Here is a 26,860-nt window from a genome sequence, read left to right on the forward strand (position 1 = left end):
AAAGGATACGTGTATAGTAATCGATTCGGGTGACCTTCAAAACAGTAATAGAATCACCGATGACTAGAATGTCATTACTATACGACTATAGTCACAACATGCAGCCATAATTTGATGAAATTGGAAAATAGATCCCTTAGAATAAGCATGAAGAGTCATATAACTTGGCTAGGCTCTTTTAGAGCATTTTGGGGTATAGCATCTAGATTTTAGGGTGATTGGACTGTGCGTACTCCGACTTGGAAGACGAGGTCGTAGGTATGAATTGCTCGCATTTCTTCTGGACATTCTGGCAGACTGCGAAATTTCACAGTCCAGCCATAAAAACCAAAAAGAACGATGTTGCGGATAGCAAATGATTGTCAATTACTAAAACCACGAGCAACAACACAGGGCTTCTACCCAATTCGATGAAAAGCAACAGAATACCCCGACCCAGTCAATTTATTTTTATGAGGGCCAGGTTTCCTATACTTTCTCAAGAAATTCTGGAAGAATTCCATAGTCTAGGTGTAACCGATGTCACAACTGTCCGCCCGTACGAGACCACCAAGCTCCTTAAATTATTCTTTTTCACCCTTAACCCGAAATTTCAACAATATTCATTCTCTAAGGCCAGGACGGTGCTCCACTGTGTGATGAAATCCGAACCCGTGCAGCTTCCTAAGATTACCCACCTGTCAGTAGATACGACATCCTGCATCGAACAGACACTTATTCTAATGTTAAATTCAACTCCAAACATAGTCGTGCCAGTATCGTAAGAATAAGAAGGATGACGCTGTATGCATGCTGCTGAGCTACTGGAACTGCATGATATTTGTTCAGGTCTACAGTTGCCAAACACAACCCACTCTCACTTGCAAACCAACCCTTTAATCCTGACTCAAAAAATTGCTTTCTATCCCAAAAATCCTAGCCCCCTTTTCAATACATCTACCCCCTGACTGATCAGCGAACTCATTTTCTTCCTATCCACCTAAAATACGCTATCTACTCCAATGCAAAAGCGATTAAAGCTTACTAAGTAAATAGTGCTGAATGCCAACTCAGCAATTAGCAGGCAGATTCGACACTAGTTAGCGAACCTTCTCTCCATCCACTAACCTGACTTCCTTTTCCTCTCGAATAAAATCGACCGAGCAGCTGGCTAGGGAGGAGGAACTGCCATCTTGGTAGAAGCTTCCTTGACGTCCAGCAAATTTTCATTATTCCTACAATCGCCCCATCTACCGAAAGTACAGTCGCCTCGGTCTCCACCTACTGCTCTGACATATTTCTCACTCGCTTCTACTGTCCTGATCAATCCTTAGTCCCAGCCGACATTCCAAGCTCACCGCCCTTCAAGAACTTCCAGCCATCCCACACCTAAGCAGCCATAACGATGTAGTCCTGCTCATGAAACAACATACCGACTCCCCGTAATCTCGCCCAGACTCCTACCTATAAAAACCTTTAACCTCATCAATAAGAAAGCTACCCTTCGACATCTACTCCACACACATATATACTCCTCGCCATTTAGCCATCTTAAATCCCATATCTTTTTCCTCAGACAGCGCATCCGTCAATCATGCAGGAAAATCCCTTAATCAACTTACGCGTAACCAACCACGGCGCACATATCTCCGCTTAGTCAAACCTCGACCAGCCAATTCCATTTCGCAAAATACCTCTCCCAAAGAACATATGGTAGCATCGCAGAGACCTTCCTTACTTCTCACCACACTGGGCTCCACATCTCCGACCCTAAAGCTGATGTAACCGTCCGCCAAGACAAGCGTAACATGACACTTCCCGATCCCACTAGTACTTCTATATCCCATCAACCGAGTATACGGCTTAAATCTGTTCAGCCGTTCATGCCGTCACTCTGCAGAGACCCACTTTTGCCCGTTCTACAACCAATCCCCCCCGTCAATGACATCATCTCCAATATCCTTTTCGGCTTAATCAGGCTATAATAATAATCGTTCGCGCTGCAGCCCAACGGGATCAGGGCCTTGAAGCAAGCATGTTAGAGCACTTCATTCAAGATCATAACGGTACATTAGAGGAAGTACACTATAGGAGGAAATGCAGTCAGCACTGCGTTCGCCCCTGATTACTATAACGATTTGACTCAAATACTCATTCACAATCGACTGGGATCCAACCTCCAGTCACGATCCAAATTTCAATGCCACCAGTGCGATTTAAACCGCAATCATCCCTACGGCCACCTAGCGTTCTAACCACTAGCCTATCCTGAAAATCACGGTAATGGTCCATAATAAAACTTTTCTGCTTCAAGCAGTTGATACGACCTCTGATCGTGGACGGGCTTGTCGTCTGGTGCCACCTCTTGTCCGCCCAAATAGAGTCACGACGTACACGCGAAAGTAGGTTCTTCCTTTTAGACACACCCATTTTCCACCTGCCCCCAAAGCCATAAGATAGTGCTACATTCATGTTGGTCGATTCCTCTTCACGAAGTTCCTCTCCGAATTACATATATCCGACAATGACCTCATTCGCTTCCACGGCACCCTTTAACAGGGCCTCACGAACTACTCCAACAGACAGCATTCCATCCCAATAGTCGTTCTTAATTTCCAAATCTAAAACAAGATTATCCTTTCTTAAGATAATTCTACTCCGCCCGTGCAATTGGCTATATCTTGGCCTTTTGTTTTCTAATGCTCAATTACCTTAAGTTCCCCTACACAGATTCTGTTCCCATTCACCCATGCATTCCCTCTTGCTCCACCACAGCGGCCAATTTAAAGGAAGTTTTTCTTGACTCCCCCAGCGCTAAAACCAGCTAGTTCATCCGGTATCTTGAATGAAACTGGCGCAGATAATCAGCTCATCCCACAGAATTGGTACCAAAGTACGGGTTTGTTCTAGGTTGTGATTGCAAAGTTAACTTACTTACTGTTCTCCCCCGAATAGAACAAGGGATTAAAACGAAGGTGTACCCTCCTGCTTCCGCTATTATCGCCACTGAGAATAGGCCACCAAGTGCTAGTCTCTATACAAATGAGTGGAAAAAACTAAACCTCGGCTTACACAATCGAGAAAGACGGCAAAAATGAATATCTGTGACATTATCGGATTCTTACCCTTTTGGGAAATAGCTAAAGAAGACCCAATACAATTCTACCTAAAGCTACTTAACAATTACCAATACTTATGGGGAAGGTCCCCGGGAGTTTAGTGACCACTAGCTGTGTGACCACGGTCCTTTTTGGACACGGATTGATTTGGAGACTACAATCAGAGCCTTGCCGTGACTAGCACAGCGGTACTGCTTTGTATTGAGTACAGGTTGAGAATTTATAACAGTAGTTGCGAGGTCTATCTAACACCTCTACTCCAGTTGAGGGGTACGGAGACCGAGTTGTACAGCGCAACACCACGCTCGAAGCCACCAGGAGCTCTGCTCGCGGTATGAACACACCACATACACTATGAAACTCCCACAAGAAGGCCAACCGTAAATAACTGGAGCGTAATCCTTCTAGGAATTCTTCTGAATTATATGCTTTCAAAAAACTACTTCGGTTTTCATTGAACACGATGCCAAGAACCACTTTAGATGAATTCCATGGCAGGCTAGGGTCTGATTGCCATGTTCGAGTACATGGGGACGCACTCCTGAACGGGTTGCAATGAATGCCAGTTGAGTCCTGTAGGCTTAACGTGAAGATCCGCCGTGTGAGCCTAACTCCACAGTCTTTTTAAGACGCGGATTGATTTTGTTACAACAATCAGCACCCCGCTGAACAAGCGACATGATACTAATTTATACTGAGTGCAGGCTCAGCATTCATAGTGATGAGTACAAAACCTGCCTAAAGTCTCTACCGAACTAACGCGTATGGCACCCGAGTTGTAAGTGCACCTCCACGCTTGAAGCCTGAAGGTTTTTGTCGGCAATGTGGACGCAACCACAACCTCCATGAAACTCCCACTAGGAAACCAACCGCAAATCGAGAATACATACTTCTGAGATAATAAGCTCATAGCGCTTGCTGTGATAACCTCTCGTGAGACTTCGTAGCCGGAGTCACTTCAGACGAATCCCTGTGCAGATTCGGTTCTGATCGACAGATTGAATCAGGACCAACAAGTTGAAGTGAATATAGCGTTTCCTAATGCTACCATCAGAAAATTTTCCTTGACCACTTAGTTTTGATTTGGCCGATAGGGTACTTCCTCGCCACCTCTGAGCATTCGCAATGAGCGACCGTTACATCCTATTGGTTCTACGAAGGTACCCGTCGTGTAGACTCAATCCCACGGTCTTCTTACGACACGGATTAATTTTGTAACCACAATTCGAATCCCGCTGTGATAAGCAACAAGTTTATACTGAGTTGCATGGTTTAGCATTCATACTGGTGGATGCAAGACCTGCATACGCAACAATGAAATACTGCACCCGGGTTGAAATTCAATTCCACGTTTCAAGCCTGAATGACTTTCTGTCCCCTTAGACGTAACCACAACTCGCATGAAACTCCCACTAGGGGGAAGAACTAGCTAGTCTTCACACATCGCAGGAATTCGGACAGCAGAGCATCTTTTAGATCGCCAACTTGAGCATGGGTTCCTTGCAGAATTCCTAGGTATTTGTAGAAGTCTGTCTCGGTAGCTTGGATGTGGAAGTCGCCAATTCTATGTCCGGCATGGGACTCGCGATTACCTTTGAGGATGGCTTGTATTCGACACTTGTCCAATTCAAATATCATGGCTGAACAGGTTTACCATTCGCAACAGACTTCTGAGTTGGTCATCAGTACCAGCAAACAGCTTGATAACATCTAAGTACATGAAATGTGTTAGCTCGCACTTAGCACGTATGCCATATGTTATTTCAAAACCATGCCTACTAGCATCATTCATTCATGAAAGAGGGTTCAGTGCCATGCAAAACCAGAGGGGACTCAACGAATCCCCCTAGAAGATGCCCTTCCGTATATGGATAGGCTCTGAGGTATTAGCACCCTCAGATGTTTGTACTGCTAAGCCAGCCTTCCATGGCTGTCGCCCAAAGCTTTATTGGTTTGGAGTCAATGGGATACATATGTAGGACATCGAGTAGCCAGGTATGCGGTACGCTGCCGAAAGTCTTGACATAATCGATATAGCAACACTTTGGCCTCTAGTTACTTGTCCTACAACTACCGAGTCGATAATGAGTTGCTCTTTGCAACCCCTTGACCCAACTCGGCAGTCCTTCTGCTTCTCGGACAGAATGCTATTTTTCTCGGGGTGTGTATTGACCCTTCTGTTAATAATGGACATTATGAGTTTATAGAGGATTGGTGAGCAAGTATTCGGTCTTGTGTCTGCGGGGTGCTGTCCAATTTTACCCTAGTATGCTGCCTTGAATGAGATGAAAAGATAATTGCAACTAATGGCAATATTCCAACAGTTTTCCCATTAGTAGCTGCAGAGAGAAAATCTGATACTTTCCTGATTTTCCTGGAGTGATGTTTCTTTGGTATGGGCCGGTGATGTTCTGTGCGTATAGATCTATCTAGCCTATCAAGATTTATAGTTGATGGATTGCATGGTATATCCCTTTTTATGTATGGAACAGATAATGCCTCGTTGCCAGTTATCAGGCATTGATTCGCTGTTCGACACCTTGGGCATCAGTTGATAAACCGCTTGGTCCAATTGCTCCCCTGCATATTTAATCAATTCCGTTGAGATTCCATCGGCTCTTGACGACTTATGATTTTCAAGCCGATATATTGCACGGACAGTTCCTTATACCAGATTTCCCTCTTTGTCTCGACAGGATGAGATCGAGGTGTATTAGGTTTCACCCTGCTGACTTGTGGTAAAACTCCAAGCCTAGTGCGGTTGCTCCCTGTGCTTCTTGAGTTCATAGACTTTTTGGTTCACCCTGGCTCCGTTTTGTGATTGTGCCAAGTATATTTATGACCGTACAAATCACAACGTTCGTCAGTTGATTGCGAAAATCATTTGTTGATGATACATCTCCAGGATCTCTGTTGGCTGCGGTTATTGCGGCATCCATTTCCCTGTTATAGGTGCTGGCTTCAGTATTCACTCACACTAGATTGTCAGAGGGGATTCCAGATGGTATTGTTATTCAAGTTCGGAGCACTATGCCAACAAGATACTGATCCGAGTCTTTATTGCCCCTCACCCTATATGTTCTGACATTCATCAAGGCTGAAAGGTGACATCATTCAATTAACATGTGCTCAATTAGGTTAAAAGTGGTCCGGTCTGGAGAGGCCCACGTTTGTTTGTGGGCCGCTTTCCTCGCAAACCGGGTACTGCTAACTGAATAATCCGCAGTCCGTTATCATTGATGTTTTATCTAAACTATGAGAGCCAACGTATCGCCTGTACATGGGCTCTATCGCTACTTGGCTGTTAAAATCTCTATATATGATATTGATACCATAACTGAGAGAGGTTTCGAGGCTTCGTTCTATTGCCGCATAGAAGGTATCCTTCTCTGACTCTGCAGTACCCTCTGTAGGGGCGTGAACGTTCATCATCATCAACGGCGCAACAACCGGTATCCGGTCTAGGCCTACCTTAATAAGGAACTCCAGACATCGCGGTTTTGCGCCGAGGTCCACCAATTCGATATCCCTAAAAGCTGTCTGGCGTCCTGACCCACGCCATCGCTCCATCTTAGGCAGGGTTTGCCTCGTCTTCTTTTTCTACCATAGATATTGCCCTTATAGACTTTCCGGGCGGGATCATCCTCATCCATACGGATTAAGTGACCCGCCCACCGTAACCTATTGAGCCGGATTTTATCCACAACCGAACGATCATGGTATCGCTCATAGATTTCGTCATTATGTAGGCTACGGAATCGTCCATCCTCATGTAGGAGGCCAAAAATTCTTCGGAGGATTCTTCTCTCGAACGCGGCCAAGAGTTCGCAATTTTTCTTGCTAAGAACTCAAGTTTCCGAGGAATACATGAGGACTGGCAAGATCATAGTCTTGTACAGTAAAAGCTTTGACCCTATGGTGAGACGTTTCGAGCGGAACAGTTTTTGCAAGGTCAAATAGGCTCTGTTGGCTGACAACAACCGTGCGCGGATTTCATCATCGTAGTTGTTATCGGTTGTGATTTTCGACCCTAGAGAGGAGAAATTGTCAACGGTCTCAAAGTTGTATTCTCCTATCCTTATTCTTCTTCGTGTTTGTGTTTGACCAGTGCGGTTTGATATTGTTGGTTGATTCGTCTTCGGTGCTGATGTTGCCACCATATATTTTGTCTTGCCTTCATTGATGTGCAGCCCAAGATCTCGCCTCATGTGCCGCCTGCTCGATCTGGATGAAGGCAGTTTGTACGTCTCGGGTGGTTCTTCCAATGATGTCGATATCGTCAGCATAGGCCAGTAGTTGGGTGGACTTGAAGAGGATCGTACCTCTTGCATTTACCTCAGCATCACGTATCACTTCCTCGAGGGCCAGGTTAAAGAGGACGCATGATAGCGCATCCCCTTGTCGTAGACTGTTGTTGATGTCGAATGGTCTTGAGAGTGATCCTGCTGCTTTTATCTGGCCTCGCACATTGGCCAGGATCACCCTAGTCAGTCTTATTAATTTCGTCGGGATACCGAATTCTCCCATGGCCGTGTACAGTTTTACCCTGGCTATGCTATCATAAGCGGCTTTAAAGTCGATGAACAGATGGTGCAACTGTTGTCCATATTCCATAAGTTTTTCCATCGCTTGCCGCAGAGAGAAAATCTGATCTTTTGCTGATTTGCCGGGAGTGAAGTCTGTTTGGTATCGGCTAATGATGTTCTGGGCGTATGGGGCTATCCGGCTTAGCAAGATAGGGGAGAATATCTTATAGATGATACTCAGCAACGTGATACCTCTATAATTGCTGCACTGTGTGATATCTCCCTTTTTATGTATGGGACAGATAATGCCTCGTTGTCAATCGTCAGGCATTGATTCGCTGTCCAATACCTTGAGCACAAGTTGATGAGCTACTTGGTGTAACTGGTTCGCCCCATACTTAACCAATTCGGCTGTAATTCCACAGGCTCCTGGCGACTTATGACTTTTTAGCCGATGAGTTGCACGGACTGTTTCTCCTAAACTTGGTGGTGGCAGTATTTGCCCGTCGTCTTCAGTTGGCGGGACCTCCAACTCGCCGATGTTCTGGTTGTTCAGTAGCTCATCAAAGTACTCAACCCATCGCTCTAATATGCCCATTCTGTCGGAAATTAGATTTCCTTCTTTGTCACGGCAGGATGATCATCGAGGTGTATAAGGCTTCATCCTGCTGACTTGTTGGTAAAACTTCGCACCTGGTGCGGTTGCTCTCTGTACTTTTCTAGTTCACAAACTTGTTGGTTCTGCCAGGCTTCCTTTTTCCGTCTGTGAAGTTGCTTCTCCGCTCGACGGAGTTCGTGATAAGTCTCTGCGCTTGCCCGCGTTTTTTGAGAATGCAACATTACTCGGTATGCGGCATTCTTCCGTTGCGTTGCTAACTTACATTCGTCGTCAAACCAGCCCCCCCGACTCCTTTTGCGGCTGGGACCAAGTATGTTTGTGGCCGTATCCATGATAACGCTCTTCAGCTGATTGTGAAGATCATTTATTGATGCTTCATCTCCAGGTCCTCTGTTGACTGCAGTTATTGCGGCATCCATTTCCCTCTTATAGGTGTCGCGGAGGGTTGTGTTGTGGATGGCTTCAGTGTTCACTCTCACCTGATTGTCAGAGGGGATTCTAGGTGGTATTGTTATTCGAGCTCGGAGCACCATGCCAACGAGATAGTGATCCGAGTCTATATTGGCCCCCTTATATGTTCTGACATTCATCAAGGCTGAGAGGTGGCGGCGTTCGATCAACACGTGGTCAATTTGGTTGAAAGTGGTCCCGTCTGGAGAGGCCCACGTATGTTTGTGGACCGCTTTCCGCGCAAACCCGGTACTTCCAACAACCATTTCGTGTGACCTTGCTAACTGAATAATCCGCAGTCCGTTATCATTTGTTTTTTCGTGTAAGCTATGGACGCGAACGTATCGCCTGAATACGGGCTCCTTCCCTACTTGGCTGTTAAAATCCCCAAGTATGATTTTGATATCATATCTGGGACAGGCTTCGAGGGTTCGTTCTACTGCCTCGTAGAAGTTATCCTTCTCCAACTCTGCAGTCTCCTCTGTAGGGGCGTGGACGTTAATGAGGTTTATATTTCGAAACTTGCTTCGCAAGCGCAGAGTGCATAGCCGTTCGCTTATGTTTTCAAAGCCGATAACAGCAGGTTTCATTTTTTGGCTGACTAAGAAACCTACTCCGAGCACATGGTTTACTGGATGACCGCTATAATATATGGTGTAGCGGCTCTTCTCCAGGAAACCGGTCCCTGTCCATCGCATCTTTTGTAACGCTGTTATATCAGCCCTATATTGGGACAGGGTATCGGCTAGCCGCTCATCGGCTTCATCTCTGTACAGGGAGCGTGCGTTCCATGAGAAAATGCGCAAATCGTTGATCCGTTGTCGTTGCCGGGTCCGTCGCTTTAAAATCCATCCTGTCCGAGGCTCCTTTCGTGGCTCCGTAACTTCGGTTTTCCGTGTAGGGTTGTCAGCCCTACCCAACCCCCAACCGGGAGGACCAGTTGGTACAGTTTCTCCCGTTTTTAGGCGCGGGAGACTCGCCTTCATCCTTCTCCGTCTGCAGCTTCTCGTTACGAAAGAGCTCCCAGCGGTCACCACGTGGAGGTGGAGATAGGGTTTGGTAGTGGAGCTGTTGGTGTTGGTTCAGCAGGCATTTCTCAGGTTTTATGCTCCATCGTGGGTACCAATCCACGTTTCGGCCTGGGATCTATACTACCCTTTGACCACCGCGTGAACGTTAATGAGGCTTATGCTTCGAAAGTTGCCTCGCAAACTAAAAATACATAACCGTTCGCTTGTGTTTTCAAAGCAAATAATAGCAGATTTCATTTTCTGGCTGGCTAGGGAAGCTCCTCCGAACACATAGTTTACCAGATGACTACTGCCAGTGCAACGCTATTGGGACAGGGTATCTGCTTTATATCCGTCGTTGTGTTGTCAATCTAGTCGAGGCTCATTTCGGGACTCCATAAGTTTGGTTTTCCATGTAGGGTTATGAGTCCTACCCAAGCCCGTACCTGGAGAGCCAGTTGATATAATTTGTTCCATTTTAGGGCTGCAGTTCTTCATTATGGAAGAACTCTCGTGTGGAAGTGGAGATAGGGTTTGGTAGTAGAGCTCTTGGTGTTGGGACAGCAGGTGTTTCGCAGGTTTCACACTTGGGCGTGTATACCAATCCACGTTTCGCCCTGCAAAATATTTGACTGCCAACTTATTTGCCTGAAGTTCACCTTTCTCATTATCTCATTAGTAACATGACGTTAAGCCTCTGCGCTAATCTGTTTAATCTCTCTTGAATTGGCTCCTCCTCCTACAAATGTGATTGTTTTACTCCTGAAAAAGTTTTGCCGGTCCTACTCGTCCCCACTTTTTTTAAACCCCTTAACTTAAAACACCAAACAATTGACTATGTGCGTTATTTCCAAATTCTCCACTGGTCTGGCTCTAATGGCTTCACTGCCAGCAATACTTCGTATAGTACGCGAAACCCAGATGATTGGTATTCTCCTTTAAGGAATGAAAGGTCAATATGGGTATGTAAGCCCATGTCCACCTGAGAAATTGTAGATTTTCTACAAAACCTCTAAACAATGTTGCGGACATTTACAAGTATCATAAACAACATACCATTAGGTACCGAATGAGCGCTTCCCACGCCAACTTGTTCTACATTTAACTCTTTACTTTACGCTGGGTGTGAAGCTAAACCAACTCCAACTTAAACTCTTAGTAGGCTCCAACAAACTTGAGGCAATTCACAGAAATTATTTAAATAACATTCTGGTCGCAATTAGCAAACAGCTCGAACAACTAAACAACATCCTATTCTGGAATCCACCCCCATGTATCAAAGCGCCAAAACGCCTCCTTACCCTCTGTTTCGGATTTCAGCGTATTTAGAATTCCGAAACATAAACTTTATGTTCGCAAAGGGAAGGTCTACGCTCGATATCCCGAAATAGTGATATAGGGACTAGATAATAGTGCGAAACTGAATAGGGCAGCCACAAAATCCTCCCCTTCAATATTGGGAATCCATGTCGGAGCCTACCTCGTAGCCGAAACCCAAAGTACATCTGTTCCAATATAATAAATTGGTTCGAATACCTTGTGGGCTTCCCTTTATTATTATTTTTATCCTTTAATCCGTTGTAAGTAAGAGAGGAAATGTTCGAATGATGCCCGGATCAATGGACGCACGTAGCCGTACGAATCCTGTGTGCTTCTTAGATATGGTGCGCTCAGAAGGGCGGCGATTAAAACAAATAACCTTTCATTCGAGATCTGAATGAAAGATAATGAAAAAATGTTCTATCCTGAGATAAGTAAGCATCTTAATTTCGATAAATTAATGAAATTCCAATGCTATGCGGTCTGCCGGTTAAAAGGAGCCGTCTTCTCGTCTTATCTTACCAATCAGCAAGGGAATGGATTAATGGCAGGGAAAATTAGTTCAGTGACTGATGGGAATTTCCACTTCAGCCCCAGCAAATGAGTTTATGAAACGATGCGGTTTTGTTTATTCGTTAATGTTATTGATTTACTGAGGCGTTTCCAATAAGCTTGGGCTTTGCTTGTACTTTGGGGACTCATCCCTTAGCAGATTACCCAAGAATCCGCACTATGCCAGCCAAATCCTGATAATGCGAAGATGAAAAGTTTTCTCGGAAATCGAAACCATGTCAGTGAGTCTTTTTCAAACTAACAGAATATCATCGCAGGATTTTATTTTTGGAAAATAAAAAATAAATGTATTGTGTATCCATTTGTCAAGCTTCCTTACTGCATGCAATCTATTGTACACCCAGCGCCTGAAGGATTCCACTGATAGACTGCAATATATTTTCAGGACTTTTTCTCGAATGTCCCGGGACAACATCCGTTTCGCTTCGAACAACATTGCAAACGATATCCTCGCCAATACAATCGTTGTCGATATACGATTTTGATCGTTCAGTCACGTCTCTGTCGCAGGATGTCTTCCAGCCCGGTGTTAACATTCGACATCTACAATTCTCGCATTCGCATCTGGAGACGTTGAAGGATAATAGTCTGAAAAATATTCGCACTACGTTAGAATCGCTGAGTATTGTCAATGGGAAATTGTCACAGGTATGTATATTTATGTGTTGGTATAACTGTAGTTTAAGGTGCATTTGCTTTAAAGGACACAGTTTGTGTGCTCACCTTCTATATAGACATTAGATTAAAAATGGATTTGGAAGGGGAGTAACCAGGAAACATTAATCCGAAGCTAAATTGGAGTCATATTTAAATTGCGCAAATATGTACATTTGTGACACGATGGTCAATATACCCCCGTGAAGAAGGGTGATGGAGAATAGGGTTTATAGATGCAAGGCTTCTCCTCACTGAACAAATTTACGTTGGATATCAAGAATGGTAAAGAGTTTTTAATCCTCAGACAAAGAAGATTTTTATCTACACTAGAGGTGTCAGTCAACGGCTGAACCGATGGTGTGTGGCTCAAGGGCATTCATATCCGTGACGTATTTTTGAATCGAATATCTGGGGCCAAGAACACCGGTAGCTGTTTTCGGCCACGTTATTCTACAAGCGAGAAGTGGGCAACGTCCAAAGAATCATGTCTGCCGCGACGAGGAAAACATTAGCAACTTTTTTAAAAACTAGTGGATTTTTCCCCAAAAAAGTGTGGTCTGTTCACTGGACTGTAGGAGTCGGCTGCTCCTCAAAATTAATGCTGTTCGACTTCAAGTAAATAGGGAACTCAGAACCACTCAATTCTCAAAAGTTTCTGCTGTTAATCCTTTTTATATGAAGATAAACATTAGACCCTGAGGGTGAACTTGTAAGGAAAACTCGTTGAATTGAAGGATCAGTTAAGTCCTGGCGGTTTAACGTGGAGGCGCCATCCTCCCTGTAGTAGCGGTCGCGGTCAGGGTGACACTTTTTTGGCGGCTCAAGCCGGTGGCATTGTTCCGTCAATTGGAAGGCAATTCGCACTAGCAGGCGTCACAACAGACGCCACGCGTTTTAATCATGTCCTTATCGGTCTCGATGAGAATATGATTGGAGGACTGCGCCTACGCCAGGCTTAAGGGGCAGCTGATACGCCGACTGTCAGTGAGTGAGGAATCGAAGCTAAATCTTTTCTTGAACGAGCGGACTTTGGGCAACCGTAGCCGCAGCCAGCTGCTTCGTGAAATGAGGTAGCTGGGTGGGGATAAGTGTGGCTCAAAGCTATCGAAGTTCTTTTGGTTGTAGCAGCTCCCGGAGAGCACCGGCGCCATCTTGGCTTACGCGGACTCGGAGTTGCTGGAGGTGATGTCCGTCATGGCCGATAATGTCCATGATGTGTACGCATGCAATGTGGTCGCGGAAGTCTCTAGAGAGACAAATTGGGAAGTTGAAGAATTAAAGACAATGGTGGTGACACTTGCAGATATAGTCTCGACGCTTACGGCGGCTTCAGGTATTTTCCGTTCGGGAAGTAGATATCGATCGTAATCACGGTTGAGGTCTACTTCGCGAAATGCACGTTCGGGTAGTCGCACGCCAGGACCCTCATCGACCTTAACGATTTGTTGGTACCACCGTAAATTCGGAGCCCACCAGATGCAATTTCAATCCAACAAAAATGTAGGCTCGCTGAGTGCCTTGGCGACAGCTACCTGAAGCGCAGTACCACGTTACCTTACAATAGTCGACCCTCTGAGCAAGCGTTGCTTTGTGGTGAACACGGGCGTGGCGGTGTCGATTTTCCGGTACCCCTCTCCCCATCCCCCCCAGAACAGAAGCCTAAGTAAACCCTGCAACCTCTTTAAAGCCGTCGGGAAACATTTCCACCTGCGCAAACGACACTCTTTCCATTGATTTCGAGGACATTGTCGACTATCGCATTCGATCACTCCTCCGAAAATATCGCGATTTCACAACTAAAAGTAGTTTCTCCCAGCCGGTTAAGCACGATGTGTAGCACCACATCAACACTTCTTCGATCTTCTCGAAGGTGTGTTCTCTATTAGCTCAAAAGCTATCTGTTGCAACGAAAGAGTTTGACTATCTCAAGAAATGGTCATCTACTCGATTTGGTCTCTAAAGCCAAACGGCGAATGGAGGCCTTGCGGGGATTATAGGCGTTTGAACGCTTAGACAATTCCCGACTAGTAACCTATTCCACTCATGCATGACTTTGCGCTTTCACTGCCATGTTTTTACGACATTGGATCTGGTCAGGTGTATCACCAAATCCCTGTTGTTCCCGAAGACATGTCGAAAACGGCTATTTGCACACCTTTCGAACTCTTTGAGTTCACCAGGATGACATTTGGCTTACGTACGAAACTTAAACTTCTGTTTCGTTTACACGGTTAATATTTTGGTTGCTTCTTCTTCCGAATCTGAGCATTTGGACTATCTCGAGGCTCGTTCTAAACATTGAAACATGCAGATTTCTACAGAAGCAGGTGAAATTTCTTGGTTACATGATTACCCCTGGCGGAATTCAACTAGACCCAGACAAGTGAGAAGCTATAAAAAACGTGCCCTTGGCAAGCACGATCAAGGATATGCGAAGGTTCTTGGCATGTTAAATTTCTATCATTGTTTCTTGCTCAAGGCCGCTCATCACCAAGCGATCCTTAATGTTTATTTGTCTGCTCCGCTAGGATGTGTGTTTACTGAAGCCGTCCAGGGGTTTGAAACCGTTCAATTCAAGGAGTTTCCTATCTTCGACTCAAACTTCTACTTACTCGGCGAGACATCATATAAGGGACCGAGCGCGATCTTGAGCACCCAGTCAATAGGGCGACAAGCCGGTTAGTCACTGCATAATACTTCAGGTCGTCCATAAACAAGAACGTAAAGGCTTCGGCAGTGCATCGCGTGCCAGAAGTGCAAAATCAACAAGACACGTAAGAAAGGAAGTAAACGTATTCCCTAGGTCGACCAAGCACTTTTACACAATCCACCTCAACATCATTGGGCTTTTGCAAGGCTGGCACGGATACAAGTATTGCCTTATAGTCATCGACAGGTTTACGCGGCGGCCTGAAGCAATACCTCTGACTGACATTACGGCACAATCATGTGTCGAGGACCTCTGTCGAGAATGGATCCCGCGCTTTGGTATACCAGTCGTAATCATCGCGCACCAAGGAATGCAAAAAAAGTTCAATGATGGGTTTGTCCAAGGCAGAGGCAACTCATCAGACGTTGTCCCACCTCTGCCCTGGGAGCAGCGTAACCAAAAGTAGCGACAGGTGGTAATCTCTCCATTTATATATAATCGCAAACATCATCAAACGTCATGAGTGCGAATTATATTGAAGTGGCGTCCGTCATAAGTTCACATATAGTCCAGGCCGACTGAATTGTTTGTTGAGGATGTTAAGAGTCCTGAGTCCGCAACCACCTGATAACTGACTGGACCACTTGGGAACCAACTTACTTCCGTCAGTCAACTTTTTTAAATAAACTTGGGTGTTTAACCCGAAAAGGAGGAGTCCGTGAACCAAAAAAGTGGATGCGGACTCAGGACTCCCAGCATCCTCAACAAAGAAGAAATTTTAGAAAAGATGTCATCATATCACTGAAGTGTTCCACGCCTTCTCGACAAAGACAAGTCAGCATGGCGACCCACGGAGATCGTAACGACAATGTTGAGAAATTTGTGGATTTCCGAAACTTCCACCGCTTCGTCAATGACTGACTGAAACCGTACGAGGAATCAAATCGACCCCTTTAGGATTAGCAGTTGACTTAGGAATTGTCTCCTAGACTGGTGCAACTTGAAAGGTGCTGACCACGGCCCCAAAAGGTGCATATTGCGTCCCTCACTTCACACCGGGCTTGGAAAGATGCGGACCCTTAAATTCAACATCGACCGCTTATACGATCCAATTTTCGCTCGACTTTCTTGCTGATCAGATGGCAGATACACTGAGTATCTCGTCTGAGAATATCGATGAGCATTGAGTCGCTATTAAAAATGCTCATTTCTCAGATGCTGCACAGGTCGCCGGCCATATCTCACACGTGTGTCATAAGATAACTGAGGAAAGATGGAAGCGGATCGTTGAACGGAAGGGATCGAAGGCTCTATTGACAGTTGCAAATGATGGTGGGTGTGACACCTTGAACTAAGATACCGAGCGAAATCCCGGAAACTTCAGCGTAGTGTACGTCGTAATAAAAGGGAATTTGCTATTGTGCTGACCAGGGAAGCCAAAGTTGCTGCAGATCGCAATGATTTCAGAAATAGATACTGCCTCACGTAAGAGCTTGTATGCGATCGCAAATGTTTCGATGGTTATGTGAAGGACGACAATGGTCAACTCCTCAACCACGACCACAAACAGATAAAAAGGTGGAAACAGCACTCCACCACTGTGATGCCTTCTTGATCGGGGGTTGCTACTACCTCCGAAGCTAATTGGTATTCGGGGGTTGCTGCTCGAATCTAAATAATGGCTGCCCAAAGGTCCCGACTGGTGCAGTCACATGACGAGTCACTTTTAATCGCTGACAATTCCTTCGTTTTGATAATGGCAGACATACCTCTGTGTTACCAGTTTAATAGTAGCGTTTGTCCCTGAGTGGGATAAGTAGTGTAAGCTGTTGAAAACAGTTTTTCGGAATAGTTTAGTGATGTTAGATCGGATGTTACCAGTGAATACATCACACCACAGCTTGCAGCTGACACCCGGAACTTGGAATTGCTTTAGTCCAAGCTCTGTGTTTCTTGTTGCAGCGTTTTGAGCTCTTCGTCCGTGGATTACTTGGCGTAATCGATGGTTGATTATAACTCTTCAATGCGCGATAATGCGTCTGCAACGACGTTGTCCGAACCGGATACGTGCAGGATATCAGTGGTAAAGTGCACAGTACAATCTACACGGTAAAATTGACGCAGTGAACACTCTCTCTTTTTGTGGAAGGCGAGATGGTGAACCCTTTTGCCTCAAGCATATGACGAAGCTCCGTATTTACGTTCCACTAGTCCGAGCCTTCTTGAAAGAAAGCCAATGGTTGCCAGTAACAATAAATCCGCTGATGGAGGACTGCTCTAATCGCGAATTCAGATGCATCGCAGAAAATGGTCGAAGGTGCGTTAGATTTTGGATACGCAAGCAGCTTCGTCTGTTCCAGTGGGGTTTTGGATGTTTCAAAAGCTACGGTAGATTCGCTGGTCCACTTGATTGGTGAATTTTTCATTTAATTTTGCCGTCAAGAATCTCGTTGAGTGGTATCTGCACTGCTGTTGCTCTGGAGACGAACCTTCTATAAAAATTTACCATACCCAAGAATGCTCTAAGCAGCTTCACGTTGGTTGGTTGCGGATAGAATTGGATCGCTTAGACTATGATTGGCAAGGGACGTGTCCCCTCCTTTGAGATAAGGTATTCTAAGAAACTGATCACGTGCTGACCAAAAACGCATTTGCTTGGATTCACGACTTCTCTATATTCTTTTAATCCTTGGAAAAAGTGGCTGGCGTGCTCTTCATGTGAACATGAAGTGACTAATATGTCATCGATGTAGGCACAGCAGAAGTCCAAACCTCTCGAAGCTTTGTTGACGAATCATTGGAACGTTTGCGCTGAATGTTATAAAGGGAAACTCATAAAGGTCGAACGATGTTGTGATGACAGTCTTTGGTATCTACTTCAGATATTGGAAAGGACAGTTTTACCATAGAGCGTTTGGGCGAAATTTTGGATGTTCCGAACTGGGTACATGTTGGCAGAAATCCGGACGTTGAATGCACGATAATCTCCGCACGGCCTCCACTTGTTATTTTTTCAAGCATCATATGCAAGGGTGCAGCCCACGGATAATTTGATGTTCAACTTGTCCGGCGCGAATCGTCTGGGTTTTAAAGCAACTGGTGGTCCTGACGTTGTGACTATATGATGCTCAGTTCGGTGACATGTCATTTTTCCAGTTCGGTCCGGACGAGTTATTTCTGGAAATTCATGTAAGACATCGTGATAAGGGGTTCCTCCATATTTTTTGCGATGGTAGAGATTGTACATTCTGTCGTCCCTCCTTGGTAGGTAAGGAGAGTTTTTGAATGACAAAGACAACGGTGCTGAAGACCTGGAAGGAGTCCGTAATGTGGTTAAAAAATCTGCTCCAAGTGTGGGTTTAGAAATCTCCAGGGAAATTCCGTCGAAGGCCGAGGTTGAGTGTGAGACTAACGATTCTCCATGTGGCAATTGGTGTTTAGTTGGCAGCCGAAAGCTCCAACCGTGCCTTTCTGCATAGTCCTATAAACGCATATGTCGGTACCTATGTCTATAAGGAACCGTGTTCTCTTTTTTTGCCGAACATAAACGGGCGGCATGAAGACGATGAAACGGGAGCGTTTGCCGCCTTTAACGGCTTGCGAAGTCCACTTACGTAGATTCAGGGATTTAGTGGCTTCGACATTAAATCTCCAGTGATAACAGCATATACCTTGAGGACGAAGACTTCCGAATCTGGGCTGTGAATGCGATCGAGAATCTAAAAAAAAATTTAAATCCAGAAGTATTCTCGGGTTGGGATTTCTGTTTGACGGTATGTAATTTCATTCGCAGCTCCGCAAGCTGACTTGATAATTGCTGGAGTGGCTGCGTTAAACTGGTTTCCGTTGCTGAAGATGAGAATGTTGTTTCCTCGATACTTGACCGGAGTGTGGCGTAGACCTCATCAGCTATGTCGGCTGCAGTTTGTAGTGGCTGACCATCCATTGTCGCCATAATCGGTTGAAGAGCAGATGGTAGGCTCCTTAACCATAGACTTTTTATCAGCGTATTTGGAACTGTAGTACCGCCGAAGCACTGCAGGCGGCGGAGAAGCTGGAAAGATTTCTTTTCACCCGTATATGTGTCCTCCACAAGCTGTGTCAATTTCTCGTCCTGGCTGGGACACAACCGCTTTATTAATTCCTCGCATAAACGGTTATATGAGCTGTCTTTCAAGGAATCTGTAATTATGTCGCGGACTTCGGTGACCTTTCGCGGTGGTAGCACTGCTATGGCTTGCAAATAATGCTGTTGTGGATTTATGTTATATCTTGCCTCCACGATTTGAAACCAAATCTCAGGGTCGTGGGGATTCAAGTCTGGAAAAATTGGTACCAAGTTTACCGCGGTCGGAGTCATACTCTTGTGTGCAGGCCTATTTACATTGTCAGTGCTTTTACATTTTCCTTCAACCCGGCAATTTTTCTTTTTTAAATTCGGGGTCACGACTTTGGGAATTACCAAGTTAGGTTGGTAGCAGAAGTTGAATGAAAGCCGTGTTTATATATGTGATATGTTTATTTAAATACACACCTGGCTTGCTTCTCATTGTGGCGTTCACAAGGTTAGAGCTGTCAGCAGACTGACTCTACCATGTGACAACTGTACATAACCCTCTAGGAACTAATTAACTGGACAAGTATCTGGAAGTAATTGGCACCGCCACAGACTATACCAAAGGTCAGCGATGATGCCCTTGCGACTAGAGCGTGGCAATTCCAGAGTGCTACCGATATTTAGGGAAAAACTTGAGAGTTCTAGCGTTAAAGTCTCCTCCAACTAGAACTTTCCCTTTCATATTTTGAGTTTCATCGTCGAAAGTGCCCAGCCTATCCGAAATAAATATGTTCGTTTGGTATTTGGTAAACGTTAACGTAAGTCGCTTGCGCACATCGAACCAAAACGAAACCATTTCGTCGTCCATGGTCCCGCACTCGCAATTTGTTGTATCTCTCACCATAGCTACTGCTACTATGGTGTCAGATATATCAGGGATCTGGCAGTGCATACGACTCTTCTTTCTTTCATAGGTCACTCCTAGGGTTTGACGTTTTACTTTTTACAACTCTTCATTAACGGCGCGAAAGTTGGGGGAGTACAGCGTCAGCCTCTCAATCTCGTTGCTCTGGGTTCGAATGCTAGTCGTCATGGACATCTGTGTTCGTCTTATATTTGCCTCCCCACTGTAAACTTATCACTTGCACAGTGTTAAGTAAAACTGAAGCACATTTTATCACTACGTCAACGAACTTGAAAAATTTTGTTTTACTTGAAGCATAATAGAAGGGGTAATCATTCAACTAATAAGGGTTCCGAGATTTAACCTCTTAGGACTTTTAAAATTCAAATGAAATTGTTTTAGGACCTTCAAAGTTAGAAAAGAGTAGAAGTATGCCGGTCTTCATATTGGTCTAGTCAAAAATTTTCCATGGAACCTTCCCGTCAAGAAAATGGAAGTTTCTCAAGAAAAAAGAGCGAATCACGCTATAGAGGGCTAAGATGTCCATAGAATAAGTTATGGAGCCTTCCGAGCACATAAATTTCTCCTGAAAAGTTCTAAGTCACAAAAGATACCTCAATTACTATCTTTCGACAAAATTTTTATTCTTTTCACTGACAATGTAATTACCAGAATAAATTTCACAAGCTCCTTCTCCATCCTGCCAAAAAGTGGAAGGAACCAAACCAATTTTCCGTTCCTTCATATCTGCATATCCCTTGCCATATTCGTGCCATCGAAATTAGCTATAAATCAACTTGGCTTCTCATAATGCGCCTCTGGCTCTAATAAAGTGCTTTCCATCCGGACGATTTTTTAAGCTATTTACCATTGGCCAGGACCGGATCTAGGACCTGGGATGCATCTCATAAAAAGGCGATTTCTTGCAAAATTTGCTTCCCATCGTCGTGCGGCGGATGCCTGGGTATATTCCCTGCATACACCGGGCCAAGAGCAGAGTTGTCTCTATAAAATATGTTTTAGCCGCAAGCGAGAAGGATCAGCTTGAAAACGTAGACAGCTCGGAAAATGGCCTCAACTTAACGTCGTTTAAGGCTGGAATCGCTTATATGGAAATAGAAATATATATTCGCCGGAAAGGATATGAGCGAGGTACAGCGTGTGGGAGTAGAATTCGAACGTATGTGTCCTATTAGGTTGTTGAAGGAAAAGTATTTGAGCAGTTGATTTGCATCTCATTGAAGCTTGTGGTACGTCAGAGTTTATCTGGTTTTCTGTTTGTTCGTGGTCGTCATCCTTGACAAGGAATGTCCCAGTGCTCATGTCCTTTATACAGAACTCACAGAATGTTTTAATGTTGCCCTGTTTATAAACATGTTCCCAAACTCTCTCCAATCACATTAATTTCCACAAACTTTCACGTATAGTTTTTCTCTCGTCTGAGCAGAAACAAAAGGACATTTCTGTCAACAGTGTCTGTACGCTGATAGCATAACCAGCACGATGATTGCGCTAGTCTGCAGACATTTTTGTATTTGCATTTTCCCTTTGGAGCTAGCACGGACACACAAAAGGAACAATTCGTTCGTTGATGGTATTATGGTCCTTTTTCCCTCTGCCACTTTCCGAAGCACATGTACATAATGTTAGCTGCTCGAGAAAACTTACTCCTTGCATATGTTTCTCGAGGACATAAGAAAACCACTTTGAATAAAATGCACATAAATTCCGAGGCGGGAGTCGAATACGATTCAGGACATCTCTACAAGTCACACTTTTGTGTTATTTTTGTCAATTTTCTCCTACCTTTCGTGTACATAGCTCAAATAAAGGATTGGGATAAGGCGTAAAACGTTTCCTAAGGAGTCGGGTTGGCTTTTTACCGTTTGCCCGAGGAGAGAGTTATGCTAATCATATGCAGTATTATTTGTCTTCCGTAAATCATCGAGATTGAATTCGATTCCTTCGAAGTGCCAGTAGGATGGGGTCTAATTTGAATTTCTTTATGATTTTCGTGCTTTTTGAATAACATCAAATTTGAGTGAGAAATATTGGAGAAGGATCCTGAGTAAATATTTGGCATGCATCACTGCCTAATGAAAATAAGTTATGAAAGCAATTTGCTAGTATGAAAGGACCTACAGGGCATCCTTTCCAGCTAGGAGAATAATATTCTTTAGGTTATGCAGAACAATACCGAATAATAATATCACACGGTACGGGGTTAACTCATATACCGACAAGTTTCGGACACCGCTTCCTGGGTCTGCAGTGAATACTGTATTCCTATTGAATCTTGAGGTTCTGAATCCACTAGTTTCGTTGAAAGGCAAATTCTAAATATACAAAACCTCAACTGTTGCATCCCCTTGGAAGTATTGTTCTTTCTTGCCTCTCTAAAGTGCTCGAAAAGATGAAAATAAAAGACCCTCAGCCCGCCCGAAACAATGATGGCTTGATTCGCGGGAAAGGTTATGATTACTCTTAGTTGTTTAGAAGCAGCGATTGCTGAACATTTTTGGGCTGCAAAATACCTTGACCAAAGAGGAGAATTTCATAAGTCCTGGACCTGTTGAGTCTTTTTTTTTTTGGGTAGGGTAGGTGAATGCATTTACGCACACAGTGTTGGACTCCCGATTCGGTACGTCGTCGGACTACCAACTAAACACCTCCCCATCGTCAGAAAGCTAGCCTGGAACCGTTTGTCACATTACTTCGGGCTAGTCCCCGAACTCTCCCGCTTTGCGGAGCCTTCAAATCAGGGAATTCCTTTCACCAGCGGGAGGGGAGAGGAAGAAGGGAACTGTCAGTTCATGGAACCCCCTGCTATCCGGCTCCTCCACCGGTCGAGTTCTATCTTCTTAGCAACGAGAAGGGTCCGAACGTAATGGGCAACACGGTTCCATCTGTCAGCAGTCCTCAGCATCTCTTCGACAATGTTGTCTGGAGAGAGATCCCCTGTGTTTAAATAGAGCTGCTGACAAACCCCATCCCACCTTCCTACAAGAAAAAAAAGTGTGGTGGGCGTCGTCTACAACTCCATTGCAAAACACACAATCCGGAGAACGCGCCTTTCCAATCTTGTGCAGATAGGACTGAAAACCTCCATGCCCACTTAAAAATTGGGTAAGGAAATAGTCAGTCTCACCATGCTTCCGATTCAGCCACGCACCTAAGTTGCCGATGAGCCGCGCAGTCCATCTGCCTCTAGTTTCATTTTGCCAAGAGAGCTGCCACTCGTCTAGAGTGTGTTGCCGTTCTTCGCGAGCAACCGCCTCCCTTGGCTCATCTCCCTTGCGCTTGTATATGGCCTGACGCTCCCCAGCAAGAAGGGCAACGGGGATAACTCCCGCGATCACCATCACAGCCGGTTCAGAAACAGTGCGCTACGCAGACGCCGCCCGTAAAGCTCCCCGTCTCTGTACTTGCGCGAGGCGTTTACGATATACCTCCTTTTTAAGAGCGCCAGCCCATACCTCTGCGCCGTAGAGCAGGACAGACTACGTTGAGCTCATCAGGAGACGTCGCCTGCTAGACGTAGGACCCCCAATGTTTGCCATTAGCCTAACTAACGCCGAAACTCGAGCCGCAGCCTTGTTCGCTGCTGCTTGGATTTGCTCAGAAGAGCTCATCTTTGAGTCAAGACTCAACCCGAGATACTTTACCGCTGATTTTGACTCGATGGTCGACTCGCCGAACGATATGGGACGCAGGGTCGGAATTCTCTTTTCAGTCAGGATGACTACTTCAGTTTTTTCCAGTGCAAGGTTGAAACCATGAGTAGTCATCCATCCGCTTACCCGTCGCATAAATATGCCGAGTCTGCTTTGCGCCTGTTTGACAGTGCGTCCAGCAACAAGCGCTGCGACATCATCTGCGTAGCCGACCAGGCGCGACTCTTCTGGCATGTCGAGTTTAAGCAGACTGTCATAGGTAACGTTCCAGAGGTCCGGCCCTAGGATGGATCGCTGTGCTACCTCCGACGTGACCTCCATCCTTCTTTGACCCTCCAGTGTTTCATAGAGGAGAGAGCGGTTCGCCAGATAGTTCCTCAGAATCCGTAAGAGATAGTTAGACACGTTGAAGGTATTGTCTAGTGTGCCTAGAATGTCTTTTCATCTTACGGAATTGAAGGCGTTTCTGACGTCAAGCGTTACGAGGAGCACCACCCGTCGAGTTCGGCGGCTATGTGCCTCTGCTCGTCGAACGGCGTCCACGACCTGCATGAGAGCATCAATTGTCAATCTCCTTGCCGTAAAACCAAACTGTCGGGGAGATAAATCTCCGGCAGCGCGTATCGCTTCAGCGAGTCTACTTCTGATGAGCTTTTCGAGTACTTTCCCAGCAGTGTCAAGCATACATAGTGGGCAGTATGAAGACGGCAATTCGGGATCCCCTTTCCCTTTAGGGATCAGCGGAAGCCTCGCAACTTTCCAACGAGCAGGCAAAATGCCCTCTTGCAGGCAAGCGTTGAATGCGCCGACCAATAGGTCTGGCCGGTGTTGGAATACCAGTTTGTATACCTCTGCTGGAATACCATCGGGTCCTGGCCCCTTCTTGTTTTTCATAGAGAGGACTGCCTCTTCCAACTCTTTTATAGAGAAAAGTAGACAGTCCTCTACGCTCTCCGCGCGGACGTCACCATCCCATACGGGGTGCGCAGGGAAGAGTGCCCTTACAATACGGTCCATCTGCTCGGCCTTAAGTGAACAGGGTTTCCGCAGAGCTCCGATTTTTCGGGTGACCAGTTTGTAACCGAGTCCCCACGGATCCCCATTCAGCTCGTCGACCAGATATTGCCAACAACGAGCTTTGCTCTTGTTTATTGCGCTGCGGAGTCTCCTTTTGGCTGATTTGTACTCCATCATTATGGTACATGACTCCCCCCGGTCGCCTAGACGTTGTGTTAAGCGGCGGAGCCTGTGACACTCCTTCCGGAGCTCTGCGATTTCCACTGTCCACCAATACATGGAAGGTTTGACGCGCCTCGATGTCTTCCTGGGCATGGGGGCCCCGCAGACCGTCGTTATCAGGTTCATAACTGAATTTACGACAGTGTCAGCTGCGGCGCCACCGCCCCCAGGAGTACCCATTCACTTTACTTTCGCGACGTTCCATACACAGAAAGATCGCTGGGGTGGCGCACACGGAGAGTTTGTGTCCACCACTGCGAAAGCAATGTATTGGTGGTCACTTGCCGAAAAGTCTTCCAGAACTCGCCACCCGTCCACCAGCGATACTAGTGATTCCGACGCGAACGTTACGTCTGGAATGCTTCCTTCGCAGCCCGGGCGCCGGAACGTTGGGGTGGATCCGGTGTTTAGAACTACCAATCCTACACGGACCTGTTGAATCTTGGTTTCTACCGAAAATAGCCCGCCCTTCCAATGCTACTTCCTACTGAACTACTCTTCCTCAAATGTATGTAAGACAGAGACACTCTCAAAAACGGAGCCCAGCTTCATATATTAGGCTCAATACAGTATCTCCTGATATTCCTGTTTCGACGCTACCACGTTTTTTGTAAATATCACAAAGGCAGAGTACGCCCGAGGTGTATAAGGCTTCACCCTGCTGACTTGTTGGCAAAACTTCCGGCCTCGGTGTGGTTGCTCCCTGTACTTTCCGAGCTCATAGACTTGTTGGTTCGGCTCCCTTTCCGTCTGTGAAGTCGCTTCTCCGTTCGACGGAGTTCGTGATAAGTCTCTGCGCGGGCTCACGTTCTTTGACAGTGCAGCATTTTTCCGTTCCATTACTAGCTTACATTTACATGGAACCAGGCGTTCCCACTTATCTTGTGGCTGGGGCCAAGTATGTTTGTAGCTTTATCAATGATAACGCTCTTCAGGTGGTTGTGAAGATGATTGGTTGATGCTTCATCTCCGGGATCTCTATTGACCCCGGTTACTGTGGGAACCATTTCCCCTTATAGGTGTTGCGGAGAGCTGTGCTGAGGATGGCTCCAGTGTTATTTCCCACCTAATTATCAGAGGGGATTCTAGCTGGTTTTGTTATTCGAGCTCGAAGCACCATGCCAATGAGATAGTAATCCGAATCTATATTGGCCTCCCTATATGTTCTGACATTCATCAAGGCTGAGAAGTGACGGCGTTCGATCAACACGTAGTCAATTTGGTTGGAAATGTTCCTGCCTGGAGAGGCTCACGTATGTTTATGGACCGTTTTCCGCGCAAACCAGGTACTTCTAACAGCCATTTCGTGTGATACTGGTAACTGGATAACCCGCGGTCCGTTATCAGTTGCATCCCTATGAAAGCTATGGGAGCTAACGTATCGCCTAAATACGGGCTCTGTCCCTACTTGACTGTTCTCCAACTTATTGATAAAGGAATAAAAAAAGGAAGTATTATGATGAAGTTTTAGTAAAACTTTGGACGGGAAAAGGGGTAGGGTTAGGAACGGGAGTGGGATGCAGGGTGGTTGGGGGTTAGGAGTTAGGGATTGATATTAAAGATCGATAGGTTTTGAAAATTGGGGTCTTCAACGTTCTGGATCTGCATGGCCTGAATGATAAGGGGATTGAAGTGTGTCTGACATTTGGTTAGGAAATTTATGGCGTGACTAACGAGTTTCACAGGAGTTGTATAAGATTTGGTTGGAAATACTATATTTGGAATGGCCTTCGTTCTTATAGATCCTGGAATGGTGGTGAAGGATCTTCCGTTATTTCAGGGGGAGCGTGTCAATTTGGCACGGGGACCTATCGGACCAGAAGATGAAACCAAGAATTATGAAAGGTCTGATAAGCTGTTTGCTACAGAACGGCTTAATTTTTGGGGGCGTTGGGGCGATGTATTTTTAGAACAGGATGCAGGGATTTGCAGGCACTATTTGCATGGCTCAGTCCCTTTGAAATTTAGGATACGTGGGAATGGCCCCTGGTCACCCCCAGGTAGGTGACTTCCTTCACAGTGGGAATGGGGGTATCATGGATTTTGACGGATAGGTCGGAAATATTTTTCTCTTATATTCGGC

At 45.5% G+C, this 26,860-nt stretch overlaps 1 protein-coding gene across 2 annotated transcripts in view; it reads left to right on the top strand.

The window, feature by feature from the left end:
* LOC119658228 (protein artichoke) overlaps positions 1 to 26,860 on the top strand; it is a 517,332-nt gene that overhangs the window by 464,146 nt on the left and 26,326 nt on the right. For both annotated transcript variants that reach the window (XM_038065501.1, XM_038065502.1), the window contains one exon: positions 11,982 to 12,244. In XM_038065501.1, the coding sequence (XP_037921429.1) occupies positions 11,982 to 12,244 (263 nt within the window). The remainder of the gene's footprint in view (positions 1 to 11,981; positions 12,245 to 26,860) is intronic.

Source organism: Hermetia illucens, chromosome 5, assembly GCF_905115235.1.
Source record: "Hermetia illucens chromosome 5, iHerIll2.2.curated.20191125, whole genome shotgun sequence".
In the NCBI taxonomy this organism is placed as follows: Eukaryota; Metazoa; Arthropoda; class Insecta; order Diptera; family Stratiomyidae; genus Hermetia; species Hermetia illucens.